At 41.0% G+C, this 16,315-nt stretch overlaps 1 protein-coding gene across 1 annotated transcript in view; it reads left to right on the top strand.

The window, feature by feature from the left end:
* HAS3 (hyaluronan synthase 3) overlaps positions 1 to 14,396 on the top strand; it is a 36,397-nt gene extending 22,001 nt beyond the window's left edge. Inside the window, exon 3 of the mRNA XM_053692328.1 lies at positions 13,355 to 14,396. Within this exon, the coding sequence (XP_053548303.1) occupies positions 13,355 to 14,284 (930 nt within the window). The 3' untranslated portion in view covers positions 14,285 to 14,396. The remainder of the gene's footprint in view (positions 1 to 13,354) is intronic.
* The last annotated feature ends 1,919 nt before the right edge of the window (positions 14,397 to 16,315 follow it).

A 16,315-nucleotide genomic window follows, 5' to 3' on the forward strand; every position in this document is an offset into this window, starting at 1 on the left:
ACTTTCCAAGAAAGTAATTTAATGTCCAATGAATGCATAGGTTCAAACGGAGGAGCTTGAAGAGCTCCCAGAACCAAATTCAAACTCCAAGGAGGAGAAATTGACTTAATGACAGGTTTTATACGAACCAAAGCTTGTACAAAACAATGAATATCAGGAAGAATAGCAATCTTTCTGTGAAAAAGAACAGAAAGAGCAGAGATTTGTCCTTTCAAAGAACTTGCGGACAAACCCTTATCCAAACCATCCTGAAGAAATTGTAAAATTCTCGGTATTCTAAAAGAATGCCAAGAAAAATGATGAGAAAGACACCATGAAATATAAGTCTTCCAGACTCTATAATATATCTCTCGAGATACAGATTTACGAGCCTGTAACATAGTATTAATCACGGAGTCAGAGAAACCTCTATGACCAAGAATCAAGCGTTCAATCTCCATACCTTTAAATTTAAGGATTTCAGATCCGGATGGAAAAAAGGACCTTGTGACAGAAGGTCTGGTCTTAACGGAAGAGTCCATGGCTGGCAAGATGCCATCCGGACAAGATCCGCATACCAAAACCTGTGAGGCCATGCCGGAGCTATTAGCAGAACAAACGAGCATTCCCTCAGAATCTTGGAGATTACTCTTGGAAGAAGAACTAGAGGCGGAAAGATATAGGCAGGATGATACTTCCAAGGAAGTGATAATGCATCCACTGCCTCCGCCTGAGGATCCCGGGATCTGGACAGATACCTGGGAAGTTTCTTGTTTAGATGAGAGGCCATCAGATCTATCTCTGGGAGCCCCCACAATTGAACAATCTGAAGAAATACCTCTGGGTGAAGAGACCATTCGCCCGGATGCAACGTTTGGCGACTGAGATAATCCGCTTCCCAATTGTCTACACCTGGGATATGAACCGCAGAGATTAGACAGGAGCTGGATTCCGCCCAAACCAAAATTCGAGATACTTCTTTCATAGCCAGAGGACTGTGAGTCCCTCCTTGATGATTGATGTATGCCACAGTTGTGACATTGTCTGTCTGAAAACAAATGAACGATTCTCTCTTCAGAAGAGGCCAAAACTGAAGAGCTCTGAAAATTGCACGGAGTTCCAAAATATTGATCGGTAATCTCACCTCCTGAGATTCCCAAACTCCTTGTGCCGTCAGAGATCCCCACACAGCTCCCCAACCTGTGAGACTTGCATCTGTTGAAATTACAGTCCAGGTCGGAAGAACAAAAGAAGCCCCCTGAATTAAACGATGGTGATTTGTCCACCACGTTAGAGAGTGTCGAACAATCGGTTTTAAAGATATTAATTGAGATATCTTCGTGTAATCCCTGCACCATTGGTTCAGCATACAGAGCTGAAGAGGTCGCATGTGAAAACGAGCAAAGGGGATCGCGTCCGATGCAGCAGTCATAAGACCTAGAATTTCCATGCATAAGGCTACCGAAGGGAATGATTGTGACTGAAGGTTTCGACAAGCTGTAATCAATTTTAGACGTCTCTTGTCTGTTAAAGACAGAGTCATGGACACTGAATCTATCTGGAAACCCAGAAAGGTTACCCTTGTTTGAGGAATCAAAGAACTTTTTGGTAAATTGATCCTCCAACCATGATCTTGAAGAAACAACACAAGTCGATTCGTATGAGACTCTGCTAAATGTAAAGACGGAGCAAGTACCAAGATATCGTCCAAATAAGGAAATACCACAATACCCTGTTCTCTGATTACAGACAGAAGGGCACCGAGAATCTTTGTGAAAATTCTTGGAGCTGTAGCAAGGCCAAACGGTAGAGCCACAAATTGGTAATGCTTGTCTAGAAAAGAGAATCTCAGGAACTGATAATGATCTGGATGAATCGGAATATGCAGATATGCATCCTGTAAATCTATTGTGGACATATAATTCCCTTGCTGAACAAAAGGCAATATAGTCCTTACAGTTACCATCTTGAACGTTGGTATCCTTACATAACGATTCAATAATTTTAGATCCAGAACTGGTCTGAAGGAATTCTCCTTCTTTGGTACAATGAAGAGATTTGAATAAAACCCCATCCCCTGTTCCGGAACTGGAACTGGCATAATTACTCCAGCCAACTCTAGATCTGAAACACAATTCAGAAATGCTTGAGCTTTCACTGGATTTACTGGGACATGGGAAAGAAAAAATCTCTTTGCAGGAGGTCTCATCTTGAAACCAATTCTGTACCCTTCTGAAACAATGTTCTGAATCCAAAGATTGTGAACAGATTTGATCCAAATTTCTTTGAAAAAACGTAACCTGCCCCCTACCAGCTGAACTGGAATGAGGGCCGTACCTTCATGTGAACTTAGAAGCAGGCTTTGCCTTTCTAGCAGGCTTGGATTTATTCCAGACTGGAGATGGTTTCCAAACTGAAACTGCTCCTGAGGACGAAGGATCAGGCTTTTGTTCTTTGTTGAAACGAAAGGAACGAAAACGATTGTTAGCCCTGTTTTTACCTTTAGATTTTTTATCCTGTGGTAAAAAAGTTCCTTTCCCACCAGTAACAGTTGAAATAATAGAATCCAACTGAGAACCAAATAATTTGTTTCCCTGGAAAGAAATGGAAAGTAGAGTTGATTTAGAAGCCATATCAGCATTCCAAGTCTTAAGCCATAAAGCTCTTCTGGCTAAGATAGCCAGAGACATAAATCTAACATCAACTCTAATAATATCAAAAATGGCATCACAGATGAAATTATTAGCATGCTGGAGAAGAATAATAATATCATGAGAATCACGATTTGTTACTTGTTGCGCTAGAGTTTCCAACCAAAAAGTTGAAGCTGCAGCAACATCAGCCAATGATATAGCAGGTCTAAGAAGATTACCTGAACATAGATAAGCTTTTCTTAGAAAAGATTCAATTTTTCTATCTAAAGGATCCTTAAACGAGGTACCATCTGACGTAGGAATGGTAGTACGTTTAGCAAGGGTAGAAATAGCCCCATCAACTTTAGGGATTTTGTCCCAAAATTCTAACCTGTCAGGCGGAACAGGATATAATTGCTTAAAACGTTTAGAAGGAGTAAATGAATTACCCAATTTATCCCATTCCTTAGCAATTACTGCAGAAATAGCATTAGGAACAGGAAAGACTTCTGGAATAACCGCAGGAGCTTTAAAAACCTTATCCAAACGTATAGAATTAGTATCAAGAGGACTAGAATCCTCTATTTCTAAAGCAATTAGTACTTCTTTAAGTAAAGAGCGAATAAATTCCATCTTAAATAAATATGAAGATTTATCAGCATCAATCTCTGAGACAGAATCCTCTGAACTAGAAGAGTCCAAAGAATCAGAATGATGGTGTTCATTTAAAAATTCATCTGTAGAGAGAGAAGATTTAAAAGACTTTTTACGTTTACTAGAAGGAGAAATAACAGACAAAGCCTTCTTTATGGATTCAGAAACAAAATCTCTTATGTTATCAGGAACATTCTGCACCTTAGATGTTGAGGGAACTGCAACAGGCAATGGTACATCACTAAAGGAAATATTATCTGCTTTAACAAGTTTGTCATGACAATTAATACAAACAACAGCTGGAGAAATAGCTACCAAAAGTTTACAGCAGATACACTTAGCTTTGGTAGATCCAGCAGGCAGTGGTTTTCCTGTAGTATCTTCTGGCTCAGATGCAACGTGAGACATCTTGCAATATGTAAGAGAAAAAACAACATATAAAGCAAAATAAATCAAATTCCTTATAAGACAGTTTCAGGAATGGGAAAAAAATGCCAAACATCAAGCTTCTAGCAACCAGAAGCAAATGAAAATGAGACTGAAATAATGTGGAGACAAAAGCGACGCCCATATTTTTTGGCGCCAAATAAGACGCCCACATTATTTGGCGCCTAAATGCTTTTGGCGCCAAAAATGACGCCACATCCGGAACGCCGACATTTTTGGCGCAAAATAACGTCAAAAAATGACGCAACTTCCGGCGACACGTATGACGCCGGAAACGGAAATGAATTTTTGCGCCAAAAAAATCCGCGCCAAAATGACGCAATAAAATGAAGCATTTTCAGCCCCCGCGAGCCTAACAGCCCACAGGGAAAAAAGTCAAATTTTTGAGGTAAGACAAAATATGATAATTTAAAGCATAATCCCAAATATGAAACTGACTGTCTGGAAATAAGGAAAGTTGAACATTCTGAGTCAAGGCAAATAAATGTTTGAATACATATATTTAGAACTTTATAAATAAAGTGCCCAACCATAGCTTAGAGTGTCACAGAAAATAAGACTTACTTACCCCAGGACACTCATCTACATGTTTGTAGAAAGCCAAACCAGTACTGAAACGAGAATCAGTAGAGGAAATGGTAAATATAAGAGTATATCGTCGATCTGAAAAGGGAGGTAAGAGATGAATCTCTACGACCGATAACAGAGAACCTTATGAAATAGACCCGTAGAAGGAGATCACTGCATTCAATAGGCAATACTCTCCTCACATCCCTCTGACATTCACTGCACGCTGAGAGGAAAACCGGGCTCCAACTTGCTGCGGAGCGCATATCAACGTAGAATCTAGCACAAACTTACTTCACCACCTCCCTTGGAGGCAAAGTTTGTAAAACTGATTTGTGGGTGTGGTGAGGGGTGTATTTATAGGCATTTTAAGGTTTGGGAAACTTTGCCCCTCCTGGTAGGAATGTATATCCCATACGTCACTAGCTCATGGACTCTTGTTAATTACATGAAAGAAATTTGATAATAGATGTAAATTATAATTTCTCTTGTTAAGTGTATCCAGTCCACGGATCATCCATTACTTGTGGGATATTCTCCTCCCCAACAGGACGTTGCAAGAGGATCACCCACAGCAGAGCTGCTATATAGCTCCTCCCCTCACTGTCATATTCAGTCATTCTCTTGCAACTCTCAACAAAGATGGATGTAGTAAGAGGAGTGTGGTGTTATTATAGTTAGTTTCTTAACTTCAATCAAAAGTTTGTTATTTTTAAATGGTACCGGAGTGTACTGTTTTATCAAAGGCAGCATTAGAAGAAGAATCTGCCTGTGATTTCTATGATCTTAGCAGAAGTAATTAATATCCATTGCCGTTCTCACATATTCTGAGGAGTGAGGTAACTTCAGAGGGGGAATGGCGTGCAGGTTTCCCTGCAATAAGGTATGTGCAGTAAACATATTTCTAGGGATGGAATTTGCTAGAAAAATGCTTATTAACAGAGATACATACTCTTATAAAAGTGTAATATAAAACGTTTGCTGGCATGTTAATCGTTTTTATATATGTTTGGTGACAAAACTTATTGGGGCCTAGTTTTTTCTCCACATGGCTGGCTTGATTTTTGACTAGAAACAGTTTCCTGAGGCTTTCCACTGTTGTAATATGAGTGGGAGGGGCCTATTTTAGCGCCTTTTTGCGCAGCTAAAATTACAGACAGAGACACTCAGCTTCCTTCTGCATGATACAGGACATCTCTGAAGGGCTCAAAAGGCTTCAAAAGTCGTGTTTGAGGAGGGTAACAACCACAGTAGATCTGTGGCAGTTGTGACTGTGTTTAAAAACGTTTTTGTCATTTATTATTCTGTTTTTGGTATTAAGGGGTTAATCATCCATTTGCAAGTGGGTGCAATGCTCTGCTAACTAGTTACATACACTGTAAACATTTTGTTAGTGTAACTGCCTTTTTTCACTGTTATTTCAAATTTTGCTAAATTTGTTTCTCTTAAAGGCACAGTAACGTTTTTTATATTGCTTGTTAACTTGGTTTAAAGTGTTTTCCAAGCTTGCTAATCTCATTGCTAGTCTGTATAAACATGTCTGACACAGAGGAAACTACTTGTTCATTATGTTTAAAAGCCATGGTGGAGCCCCATAGGAGAATGTGTACTAAATGTATTGATTTCACCTTAAACAGTAAAAATCAGTCTTTATCTATAAAAGAATTGTCACCAGAGGGGTCTGTCGAGGGGGAAGTTATGCCGACTAACTCTCCCCACATGTCGGACCCTTCGCCTCCCGCTCGAGGGACGCACGCTAATATGGCGCCAAGTACATCAGGGATGCCCATAGCGATTACTTTGCAGGACATGGCTGCAATCATGAATAATACCCTGTCACAGGTATTAGCCAGATTGCCTGAATTAAGAGGCAAGCGCGATAGCTCTGGGGTTAGACGAGATACAGAGCGCGTAGATGCTGTAAGAGCCATGTCTGATACTGCGTCACAATATGCAGAACCTGAGGACGGAGAGCTTCAGTCTGTGGGTGACGTCTCTGAATCAGGGAGACCCGATTCAGATATTTCTAATTTTAAATTTAAGCTTGAGAACCTCCGTGTATTGCTTGGGGAGGTATTAGCTGCTCTGAATGACTGTGACACAATTGCAGTGCCAGAGAAATTGTGTAGACTGGATAAATACTATGCAGTGCCGGTGAGTACTGATGTTTTTCCAATACCTAAAAGGCTTACAGAAATCATTAGTAAGGAGTGGGATAGACCCGGTGTGCCTTTTTCCCCACCTCCTATATTTAGAAAAATTTTTCCAATAGATGCCACTACACAGGACTTATGGCAGACAGTCCCTAAGGTGGAGGGAGCAGTTTCTACTTTAGCAAAGCGTACCACTATCCCGGTTGAGGACAGTTGTGCTTTTTCAGACCCAATGGATAAAAAATTAGAGGGTTACCTTAAGAAAATGTTTATTCAACAAGGTTTTATTTTACAGCCCCTTGCATGCATTGCGCCTGTCACTGCTGCGGCGGCGTTCTGGTTTGAGGCCCTGGAAGAGGCCATCCATACAGCTCCATTGACTGAAATTATTGACAAGCTTAGAACACTTAAGCTAGCTAACTCATTTGTTTCTGATGCCATTGTTCATTTGACTAAACTAACGGCTAAGAATTCCGGATTCGCCATCCAGGCGCGCAGGGCGCTATGGCTTAAATCCTGGTCAGCTGATGTGACTTCAAAGTCTAAATTACTCAACATTCCTTTCAAGGGGCAGACCTTATTCGGGCCTGGTTTGAAAGAAATTATTGCTGACATTACTGGAGGTAAGGGTCATACCCTTCCTCAGGACAGGGCCAAATCAAGGGCCAAACAGTCTAATTTTCGTGCCTTTCGAAATTTCAAGGCAGGTGCAGGATCAGCTCCCTCTACTTCAAAACAAGAGGGAACTTTTGCTCAATCTAAGCAGGCCTGGAAACCTAACCAGTCCTGGAACAAGGGCAAGCAGGCCAGAAAGCCTGCTGCTGCCTCCAAGACAGCATGAAGGAGCGGCCCCCTATCCGACAACGGATCTAGTAGGGGGCAGACTCTCTCTCTTCGTCCAGGCATGGGCAAGAGATGTTCAGGATCCCTGGGCGTTGGAGATCATATCTCAGGGATATCTTCTGGACTTCAAAGCTTCTCCCCCACAAGGGAGATTTCACCTTTCAAGATTATCTGCAAACCAGATAAAGAAAGAGGCATTCCTAAGCTGCATGCAAGACCTCCTTGTAATGGGAGTGATCCATCCAGTTCCGCGGACGGAACAAGGACAGGGATTTTATTCAAAGCTGCTTGTGGTTCCCAAAAAAGAGGGAACCTTCAGACCAATTTTGGATTTAAAGATCCTAAACAAATTCCTCAGAGTTCCATCATTCAAGATGGAAACTATTCGAACCATCTTACCCATGATCCAAGAGGGTCAGTACATGACCACAGTGGACTTAAAGGATGCCTACCTTCACATTCCGATTCACAAGAATCATCACCGGTTCCTGAGGTTTGCCTTTCTAGACAGGCATTACCAGTTCGTAGCTCTCCCATTCGGGTTGGCTACAGCCCCAAGAATTTTTACAAAGGTTCTGGGCTCACTTCTGGCGGTTCTAAGACCGCGAGGCATAGCGGTGGCTCCTTACTTAGACGACATCCTGATACAGGGGTCAAGCTTTCAAATTGCCAAGTCTCATACAGAGATAGTTCTGGCATTTCTGAGGTCGCATGGGTGGAAAGTGAACGAAGAAAAGAGTTCTCTATCTCCTCTCACAAGGGTTTCCTTCCTAGGGACTCTGATAGATTCTATAGAAATGAAAATTTACCTGACGGAGTCCAGGTTATCAAAACTTCTAAATGCTTGCCGTGTTCTTCACTCCATTCCGTGCCCCACGGTGGCTCAGTGCATGGAAGTAATCGGCTTAATGGTAGCGGCGATGGACATAGTGCCATTTGCGCGCCTGCATCTCAGACCGCTGCAATTATGCATGCTCAGTCAGTGGAATGGGGATTACACAGATTTGTCCCCTCTACTGAATCTGGACCAGGAAACCAGAGCTTCTCTTCTCTGGTGGTTATCTCGGGTCCATCTGTCCAAAGGTATGACCTTTCGCAGGCCAGATTGGACCATTGTAACAACAGACGCCAGCCTTCTAGGTTGGGGTGCAGTCTGGAACTCCCTGAAGGCTCAGGGTTCATGGACTCAGGAGGAGAAACTCCTCCCAATAAATATTCTGGAGTTAAGAGCAATATTCAATGCTCTTCTAGCTTGGCCTCAGTTAGCAAAACTGAGGTTCATCAGATTTCAGTCGGACAACATCACGACTGTGGCTTACATCAACCATCAAGGGGGGACCAGGAGTTCCCTAGCGATGTCAGAAGTCTCCAAGATAATTTGCTGGGCAGAGACTCACTCTTGCCACCTGTCAGCGATCCATATCCCAGGGGTAGAGAACTGGGAGGCGGATTTTCTAAGTCGTCAGACTTTTCATCCGGGGGAGTGGGAACTCCATCCGGAGGTGTTTGCTCAATTGGTTCTCCGTTGGGGCAAACCAGAACTGGATCTCATGGTGTCTCACCAGAACGCCAAGCTTCCTTGTTACGGATCCAGGGACCCAGAAGCGGCACTAATAGATGCTCTAGCAGCGCCTTGGTTCTTCAACCTGGCTTATGTGTTTCCACCGTTTCCTCTGCTCCCTCGTCTGATTGCCAAAATCAAACAGGAGAGAGCATCAGTGATATTGATAGCGCCTGCGTGGCCACGCAGGACCTGGTATGCAGCCCTAGTGGACATGTCATCCTTTCCACCATGGACTCTGCCTCTGAGACAAGACCTTCTAATACAAGGTCCTTTCAATCATCCAAATCTACTTTCTCTGAGACTGACTGCATGGAGATTGAACGCTTGATTCTATCAAAGCGTGGCTTCTCCGAGTCAGTAATTGATACCTTAATACAGGCACGAAAGCCTGTCACCAGGAAAATTTACCACAAGATATGGCGTAAATATCTTCATTGGTGTGAATCCAAGAATTACTCATGGAGTAGGGTTAGGATTCCTAGAATATTGTCCTTCCTCCAAGAGGGTTTGGATAAAGGATTATCAGCTAGTTCTTTAAAAGGGCAGATTTCTGCTCTGTCTATTCTTTTACACAAGCGTCTGGCAAAAGTTCCAGACGTTCAGGCATTTTGTCAGGCTTTAGTTAGAATTAAACCTGTGTTTAAACCTGTTGCTCCCCCATGGAGCTTAAACTTGGTTCTTAAAGTTCTTCAAGGGGTTCCGTTTGAACCCCTTCATTCTATTGATATCAAACTTCTATCATGGAAAGTTCTTTTTCTGATGGCTATTTCCTCGGCTCGAAGAGTCTCGGAGTTATCTGCCTTACATTGTGATTCTCCTTATCTGATCTTTCATTCAGATAAAGTAGTTCTGCGTACAAAACCTGGGTTTTTACCCAAGGTGGTTTCTAACAGGAATATCAATCAAGAGATTGTTGTTCCGTCATTATGCCCTAATCCTTCTTCAAAGAAGGAACGTCTTTTGCATAATCTAGACGTAGTCCGTGCATTGAAGTTTTACTTGCAGGCTACTAAAGATTTTCGTCAAACATCTAACCTGTTTGTTGTTTACTCTGGACAGAGGAGAGGTCAAAAGGCCTCGGCAACCTCTCTTTCCTTTTGGCTTCGGAGTATAATCCGTTTAGCGTATGAGACTGCTGGACAGCAGCCCCCTGAAAGAATTACAGCTCATTCTACTAGAGCTGTGGCTTCCACCTGGGCCTTTAAAAATGAGGCCTCTGTTGAACAGATTTGCAAGGCTTCGACTTGGTCTTCGCTTCATACCTTTTCAAAATTTTACAAATTTGATACTTTTGCTTCTTCGGAGGCTGTTTTTGGGAGAAAGGTTCTACAGGCAGTGGTTCCTTCCGTTTAAGTTCCTGCCTTGTCCCTCCCATCATCCGTGTACTTTAGCTTTGGTATTGGTATCCCACAAGTAATGGATGATCCGTGGACTGGATACACTTAACAAGAGAAAACATAATTTATGCTTACCTGATAAATTTATTTCTCTTGTAGTGTATCCAGTCCACGGCCCGCCCTGTCCTTTTAAGGCAGGTCTAAACTTTAATTAAACTTCAGTCACCACTGCACCCTATGGTTTCTCCTTTCTCGATTTGTTTTGGTCGAATGACTGGATATGACAGTGAGGGGAGGAGCTATATAGCAGCTCTGCTGTGGGTGATCCTCTTGCAACGTCCTGTTGGGGAGGAGAATATCCCACAGGTAATGGATGATCCGTGGACTGGATACACTACAAGAGAAATAAATGTATCAGGTAAGCATAAATTATGTTTTTTTTAAAATTGCAAGCTATATCTGATGCATGAAAAACATTTTGGGTTTCATGTCCCTTTAATACTCTCCCTCCCATCCCCTTCGCTCTGCTCACAACCTCCTCCTCTCCTCCTCTCTTGTTACCTCCTCACACTCCCATTTACAGGACTTCTCCAGACTGGCTCCCATCTTGTGGAACTCTCTGCCTCGCTCCATAAGACTCTCCCCTAGTTTTTAAAAGCTTCAAGCGCTCCCTAAAGACCTAGTGTTCATGGATGCATACAACCTACACTAACCTTTCTTTATACCAGTTCCTCTCCTCCATTACTATACACCATGAATCCCCTTGGCATGTAAGCCTAAGAGCCCAACTGTTTGCAGATCACCTTCATAAGAGCTGACTACAACAGTGCGACTCTCGGCAGGGCCCTCTTCCCATTTGATCCCTATAAATGTTACCTTGTATACCGCCTATGTTTATAGCGCTGTGGAATCTGTTGGCACTCTACAAATAACCAATAATAATAGTAATAATAATAATTCCCCAGATTTGTATAACCAACACAGTTATATTAATATACTTTTTACCTCTGTGATTACCTTGTATCTAAGTCTCTGCAGACTGCCCCCTTATCTCAGGACAGTTTACGATTTGCATTTTAGCCAAATAGTGCTGACTCATGCATAACTTCACAGGAGTGAGCACCTTGTTATCTATATGGTAAACGTTATATACTTTCATTATTTTTTATAAGCTTTAGCTCTAATCTTGCTACATTTATTTCCCTGAGTGGATTTATCAGTTAACAACAGCAAAACAAAATATTTTTTTCTGACATAATTAATGTGGCCAGTTTTGTCAGCTGCAGACTCAAGCCTGGATTAGCTCCTTCAAAGAAGGCAAGTGGTGGGGGGAGTTTGGCTGTTGAAAAACAATTGCAGCAAACACAAAGCTAGTGTATTATACAAATATGTACACTTGGCAGATGTATTCTATAGCAAGACTACAGAAATGTCTTGTAATTACAAGGTGTTTACTGTCTCTTTAATTTGTTCAAACGTTCTTGTTGTATAATGTATACTCCCTTAAGTTGACCAGAAATTAAAAAAAAAACAAGATAAATATTTACTAAACCTGTTTCTTCATTCTTAAGGTGTTGGTATTCAGGTACCAGTTGAAGTATACTGCCTCACACATTATTGCAGGGGTGATCAACGTTGGCACACAAGGTTTTGGAACTACATTTCCCATGATACTCAGCCAGCTTAAAGGGACACTGAACCCACATTTTTTCGTTTGTGATTCAGATAGAGCATGCAATTTTAAGCAACTTTCTAATTTACTCCTATTATCAAATTTTCTTCATTCTCTTGGTATCTTTATTTGAAATGCAAGAATGTAAGTTTAGATGCCGGGCCATTTTTGGTAAACAACCTGGGTTATTCTTGCTGATTGGTGGATAAATTCATCTACCAATAAAAAAGTGCTGTCCACAGATCTGAACCAAAAAAAAAAGCTTAGATGCCTTCTTTTTCAAATAAAGATAGCAAGAGAATGAAGAAAAAATTGATTATAGGAGTAAATTAGAAAGTTGCTTAAAATTGCATGCTCTATCTGAATCACAAAAGAAAAAAAATGGGTTCAGTGTCCCTTTAAAGTGTCCGAGCATCATGGGAAATGTAATTTCAAAAATGTTTACAAACCCTACTAGAAGTCTTCAGTGAATATCTTCCTTTAACATATACCCCTCTACTTCCAGTGAACTTAATTTCTCATTTTTCCAAGAGGAACTGTGTAGAGATTGAAATGAAAATAAGTAACTCAACCTCTAAAACTTGACCTGGCAGCCAAAGAAAACCCAGTAGAAATGAAATAGTGTCCAGGTTGCGTTTCATGTATCACTGCTTAGAATGTGAAGAAACTGATTTATTAGTTATTACAAATCTCGTTTTCTCTTATACTGATTCTGACATAATATTCATATGATGCTACATTAAATTAATAAACAAATAAAGAAAAACTGGGATCTTAAAGGGAGATGAAACCCACATTTTTTTCTTTCATAGTTTAGAAAGAGAATGCAATTGTAAATAACTTTCAAATTTACTTATCTACATAGGCTCAGTAATTGCTGATTGGTGGCTGCACATAGATGCCTCGTTTGATTGGCTTACCCATGTGCATTGCTATTTATTCAACAAAGGATATCTGAAAAATGAAGCAAATTAAATAATAGTAGTAAATTGGAAAGCTGTTTAAAATTGTATTCTTTATCTGAATGATGAAAATAAATTTTGGGTTTCATGTCCCTTTAAGGTCATATGGCTGCCTTGCTAAGTTCGTCAATTGAGGCTTCATAATACTGTGATCAGGAGGACACAGTAGCTCTAGCACAGTGATGGCTAACCTTGGCACCACAGATGTTTTGAAACTACATTTCCCATGATACTTAGGCACTCTGCAGTCTAGTTGGGCATAATGGGAATTGTAGTTCAGAAACATCAGGGGTGCTAGAGTTATGGGGGTTTAGAAAACAAGAAGAAAAGGTAAAGGCATTTTATATAACTAATATAAAAAAAAATCTCACTTGCTGACTACAGACTTGATTTAAATAATATATTCTGCATGTATAAGACTTTTTCAGAGAGACTACAAAGATGAGTAAAACGCAACAAATCCCCATACTATATACTCTCCTTGCTCTCATAATCAATGTTTCTAATTTCTCTTCTCTGCTATTTTTTACTTTATATTCTCAGATTCTGAATAAATATGATTCCTGGATCTCCTTCCTCAGCAGTGTACGGTATTGGATGGCATTTAACGTAGAACGAGCCTGCCAGTCGTATTTTGGCTGTGTGCAGTGTATCAGTGGCCCTCTAGGGATGTATCGGAACAGCCTGCTACAGTATTTTCTGGAAGACTGGTACCATCAGACTTTTCTAGGCCAGAAGTGCAGCTTTGGGGACGATAGACACCTCACCAACCGTGTTCTGAGTATGGGATACAGGACTAAGTACACAGCAAGGTCTCATTGCCTTACAGAGACACCCACTCGGTACTTACGCTGGCTAAACCAGCAGACACGATGGAGCAAGTCATATTTCCGGGAGTGGTTGTACAATGCCTTATGGTTCCACAAACACCACCTCTGGATGACCTATGAGTCAGTTGTAACAGGTTTCTTTCCATTCTTTTTGATGGCCACAGTAGTACAACTGTTTTACCGTGGGCGTGTCTGGAACATTCTCCTTTTTCTGCTAACAGTGCAGCTGGTGGGTATTGTGAAGGCGGCCTATGCATGCTGCCTGCGCGGTAACGCTGAGATGATCTTCATGTCTCTCTACTCACTCCTGTACATGACCAGTCTTTTGCCTGCAAAGATGTTTGCTTTGATAACCATAAATAAGGCAGGCTGGGGCACATCTGGACGTAGAAAACTGGTAGTGAACTTCATAGGCATAGTTCCTGTATCTGTATGGTTCTGTGTCCTTCTGGGAGGGTTGGCATACACAGCATATTGGCAGAGCCAGGACCCCTTCACTGAGACTGAGTTACTTTTTCTGGTGTCTGGTGCCATTCTGTATGCCTGTTACTGGTTAGCCTTGCTCAGTTTGTATCTATCGGTAATAGCCAGGAGATGTGGGAAAAGACAGGAGCTGTACAGCTTGGCACTGGCAGAGGTGTGAGGTTGCTTTGCAGATCAGACTGGGGAATGAGGCTTGGCACAGTACTCCAGCGACTCATTGCCTTGCACGATCATGGATGTACAATGCATCACAGTCATTTCAGTATGACCCAGAAGAGCCCATATATTTGAAATAAAAGAACTTGTAGCCAGGGTCATTTATCACCAGCACTTACTCACAGAGCTATGACTGTACTATGCAAACATATACCTCAGACAGACAAGTCAAAGCCATCCGCCTGAGCAATAAGATCCTTCAGAGGCACAGCCTTAAACCGGCATGACTGTCCCTGCAATCTGGTGTCACAGATGTGTTTCACTGTTATAATCAAGCCAGAGCTCCAGATATGAATGGGTTAAATAGTTTACTTTAAAAAAGACATTATAAATGTGAAACCTTAAATCTCTTCAGGGAAACTAACCAATATTACCCACCTCAGTAATGAAGCCCACAGTGTGCATTGCTCTGTACATGGGTCTGCACTAAGCTTAGTGACATTTTGTGTTGGCCTCTTGGCCTTCCTCATTTATTTATATGAATAACTAATTTCTACAATTATCCCTCATTAATCAAACACCAGCATTTGCCATAGTGCTATAGAATGAATGCACAAGACTTAAGACATTTAAAATATAGATATGCTGAGAGAATACATGTCCCTGAGTCGGAGAGCTTACAGTCTCTGTTCTCTAGAAGTAGCCACCTCAATAAACCACCACAGAAAAGGGAAACTAAAACAAAACGAGCAAAGATATACGTTTGCCACGGTGCTATTTAGATGAACCAATTTTTACCTATTCACCATAATGGCAGATTTCCCCCCTTTTTTGCTGCCAAATCGCTGTTTGGTTTGCGTTACCTGCTAAAGTTGCTGCTCAGGGATAACAAGACTAGAATACTTGCATGGACCATTCACCAGTGCTTGAAATTTGCTGACTATATGCAGTTATAGTATAAGGACAGATCTGATGTCGTTTATATGTCTCAGTGGTCAGATACGAAACCTACCTCCATTGATCCAAATGCACAAAAACAGAAAGACACACAAGCATTAATTATTAAAGGGACACAAGTCAAAATTAAACTTTCATGATTCAGATAGAGCATTCAATTTTAAAAAACTTTCAATTTTACTCCCATTAACAAAATGTACAATCTTTTTATATTTACACATTTTGTCACCAGTTCCAACTGAGCATGTGCAAGAAATCACAGAATATACGTATATGAATTTGTGATTGGCTGATAGCTGTCACATGATGCAGTTGGAGTGGAAATAGACAGAACTTGGAAATTTGTCAGAAAAAAAAAATCTACTCATTTGCAGTCCATACTAAGTGCTATTGCATTGTCTTGTTATCATGCATTTTTCGATTATGCAAATATAATGTATTTACTGGTCCTTTAATGTTTAGAGGCAAAGGTTAACAATCACATTACAAAGAACAGTAGCCTAGTTACCTGTAGAATAATATTGTATTGATTCATAATTCCAGTCCTCAGGGAAGTAGGTCAGGATTTGAGGATATCTGACCGGAGTATACAATGCACAATCAAAATGGCAATGCTGAAGCTTAGATGTTGTCAGTTACTGTACTGTGAAAGGGATATTCTATGCTTTACTTTATTTCATCTTAAAGAAGGCATTTCAGATTGTATTGTAGCTATGTATTCTTTTGCTCAACCCACTAAACATTTTTCATCAAGTTTGAGGAGACTCAGTCTTTTTCCCCAGTAGAGGTTTAGGAACCAATGCTTATTAAAGGGCCAGTAAACCTAAAAAATAATGTTATATAATTCTGCACATAGTGCAGAATTATATAACATTATATTAGCGTTAGCTTTATGCAATCTAATATTGCCTGTGAATTTTTATAAAAAAAGACTGTTTTTCAGACCTGCTCTTCTGAGCGGGTCTATTTTTATCACAGAGCGCATCTGGCCAGCTGTCTAGTCACAGCACGGCCCGACCGCGCCATTACACTCAGTGCAGCTTGCGCCCGCTGTCGGACCAGGCTGTGACTAGACAGC

This window comes from Bombina bombina, chromosome 1 (assembly GCF_027579735.1).
Source record: "Bombina bombina isolate aBomBom1 chromosome 1, aBomBom1.pri, whole genome shotgun sequence".
In the NCBI taxonomy this organism is placed as follows: Eukaryota; Metazoa; Chordata; class Amphibia; order Anura; family Bombinatoridae; genus Bombina; species Bombina bombina.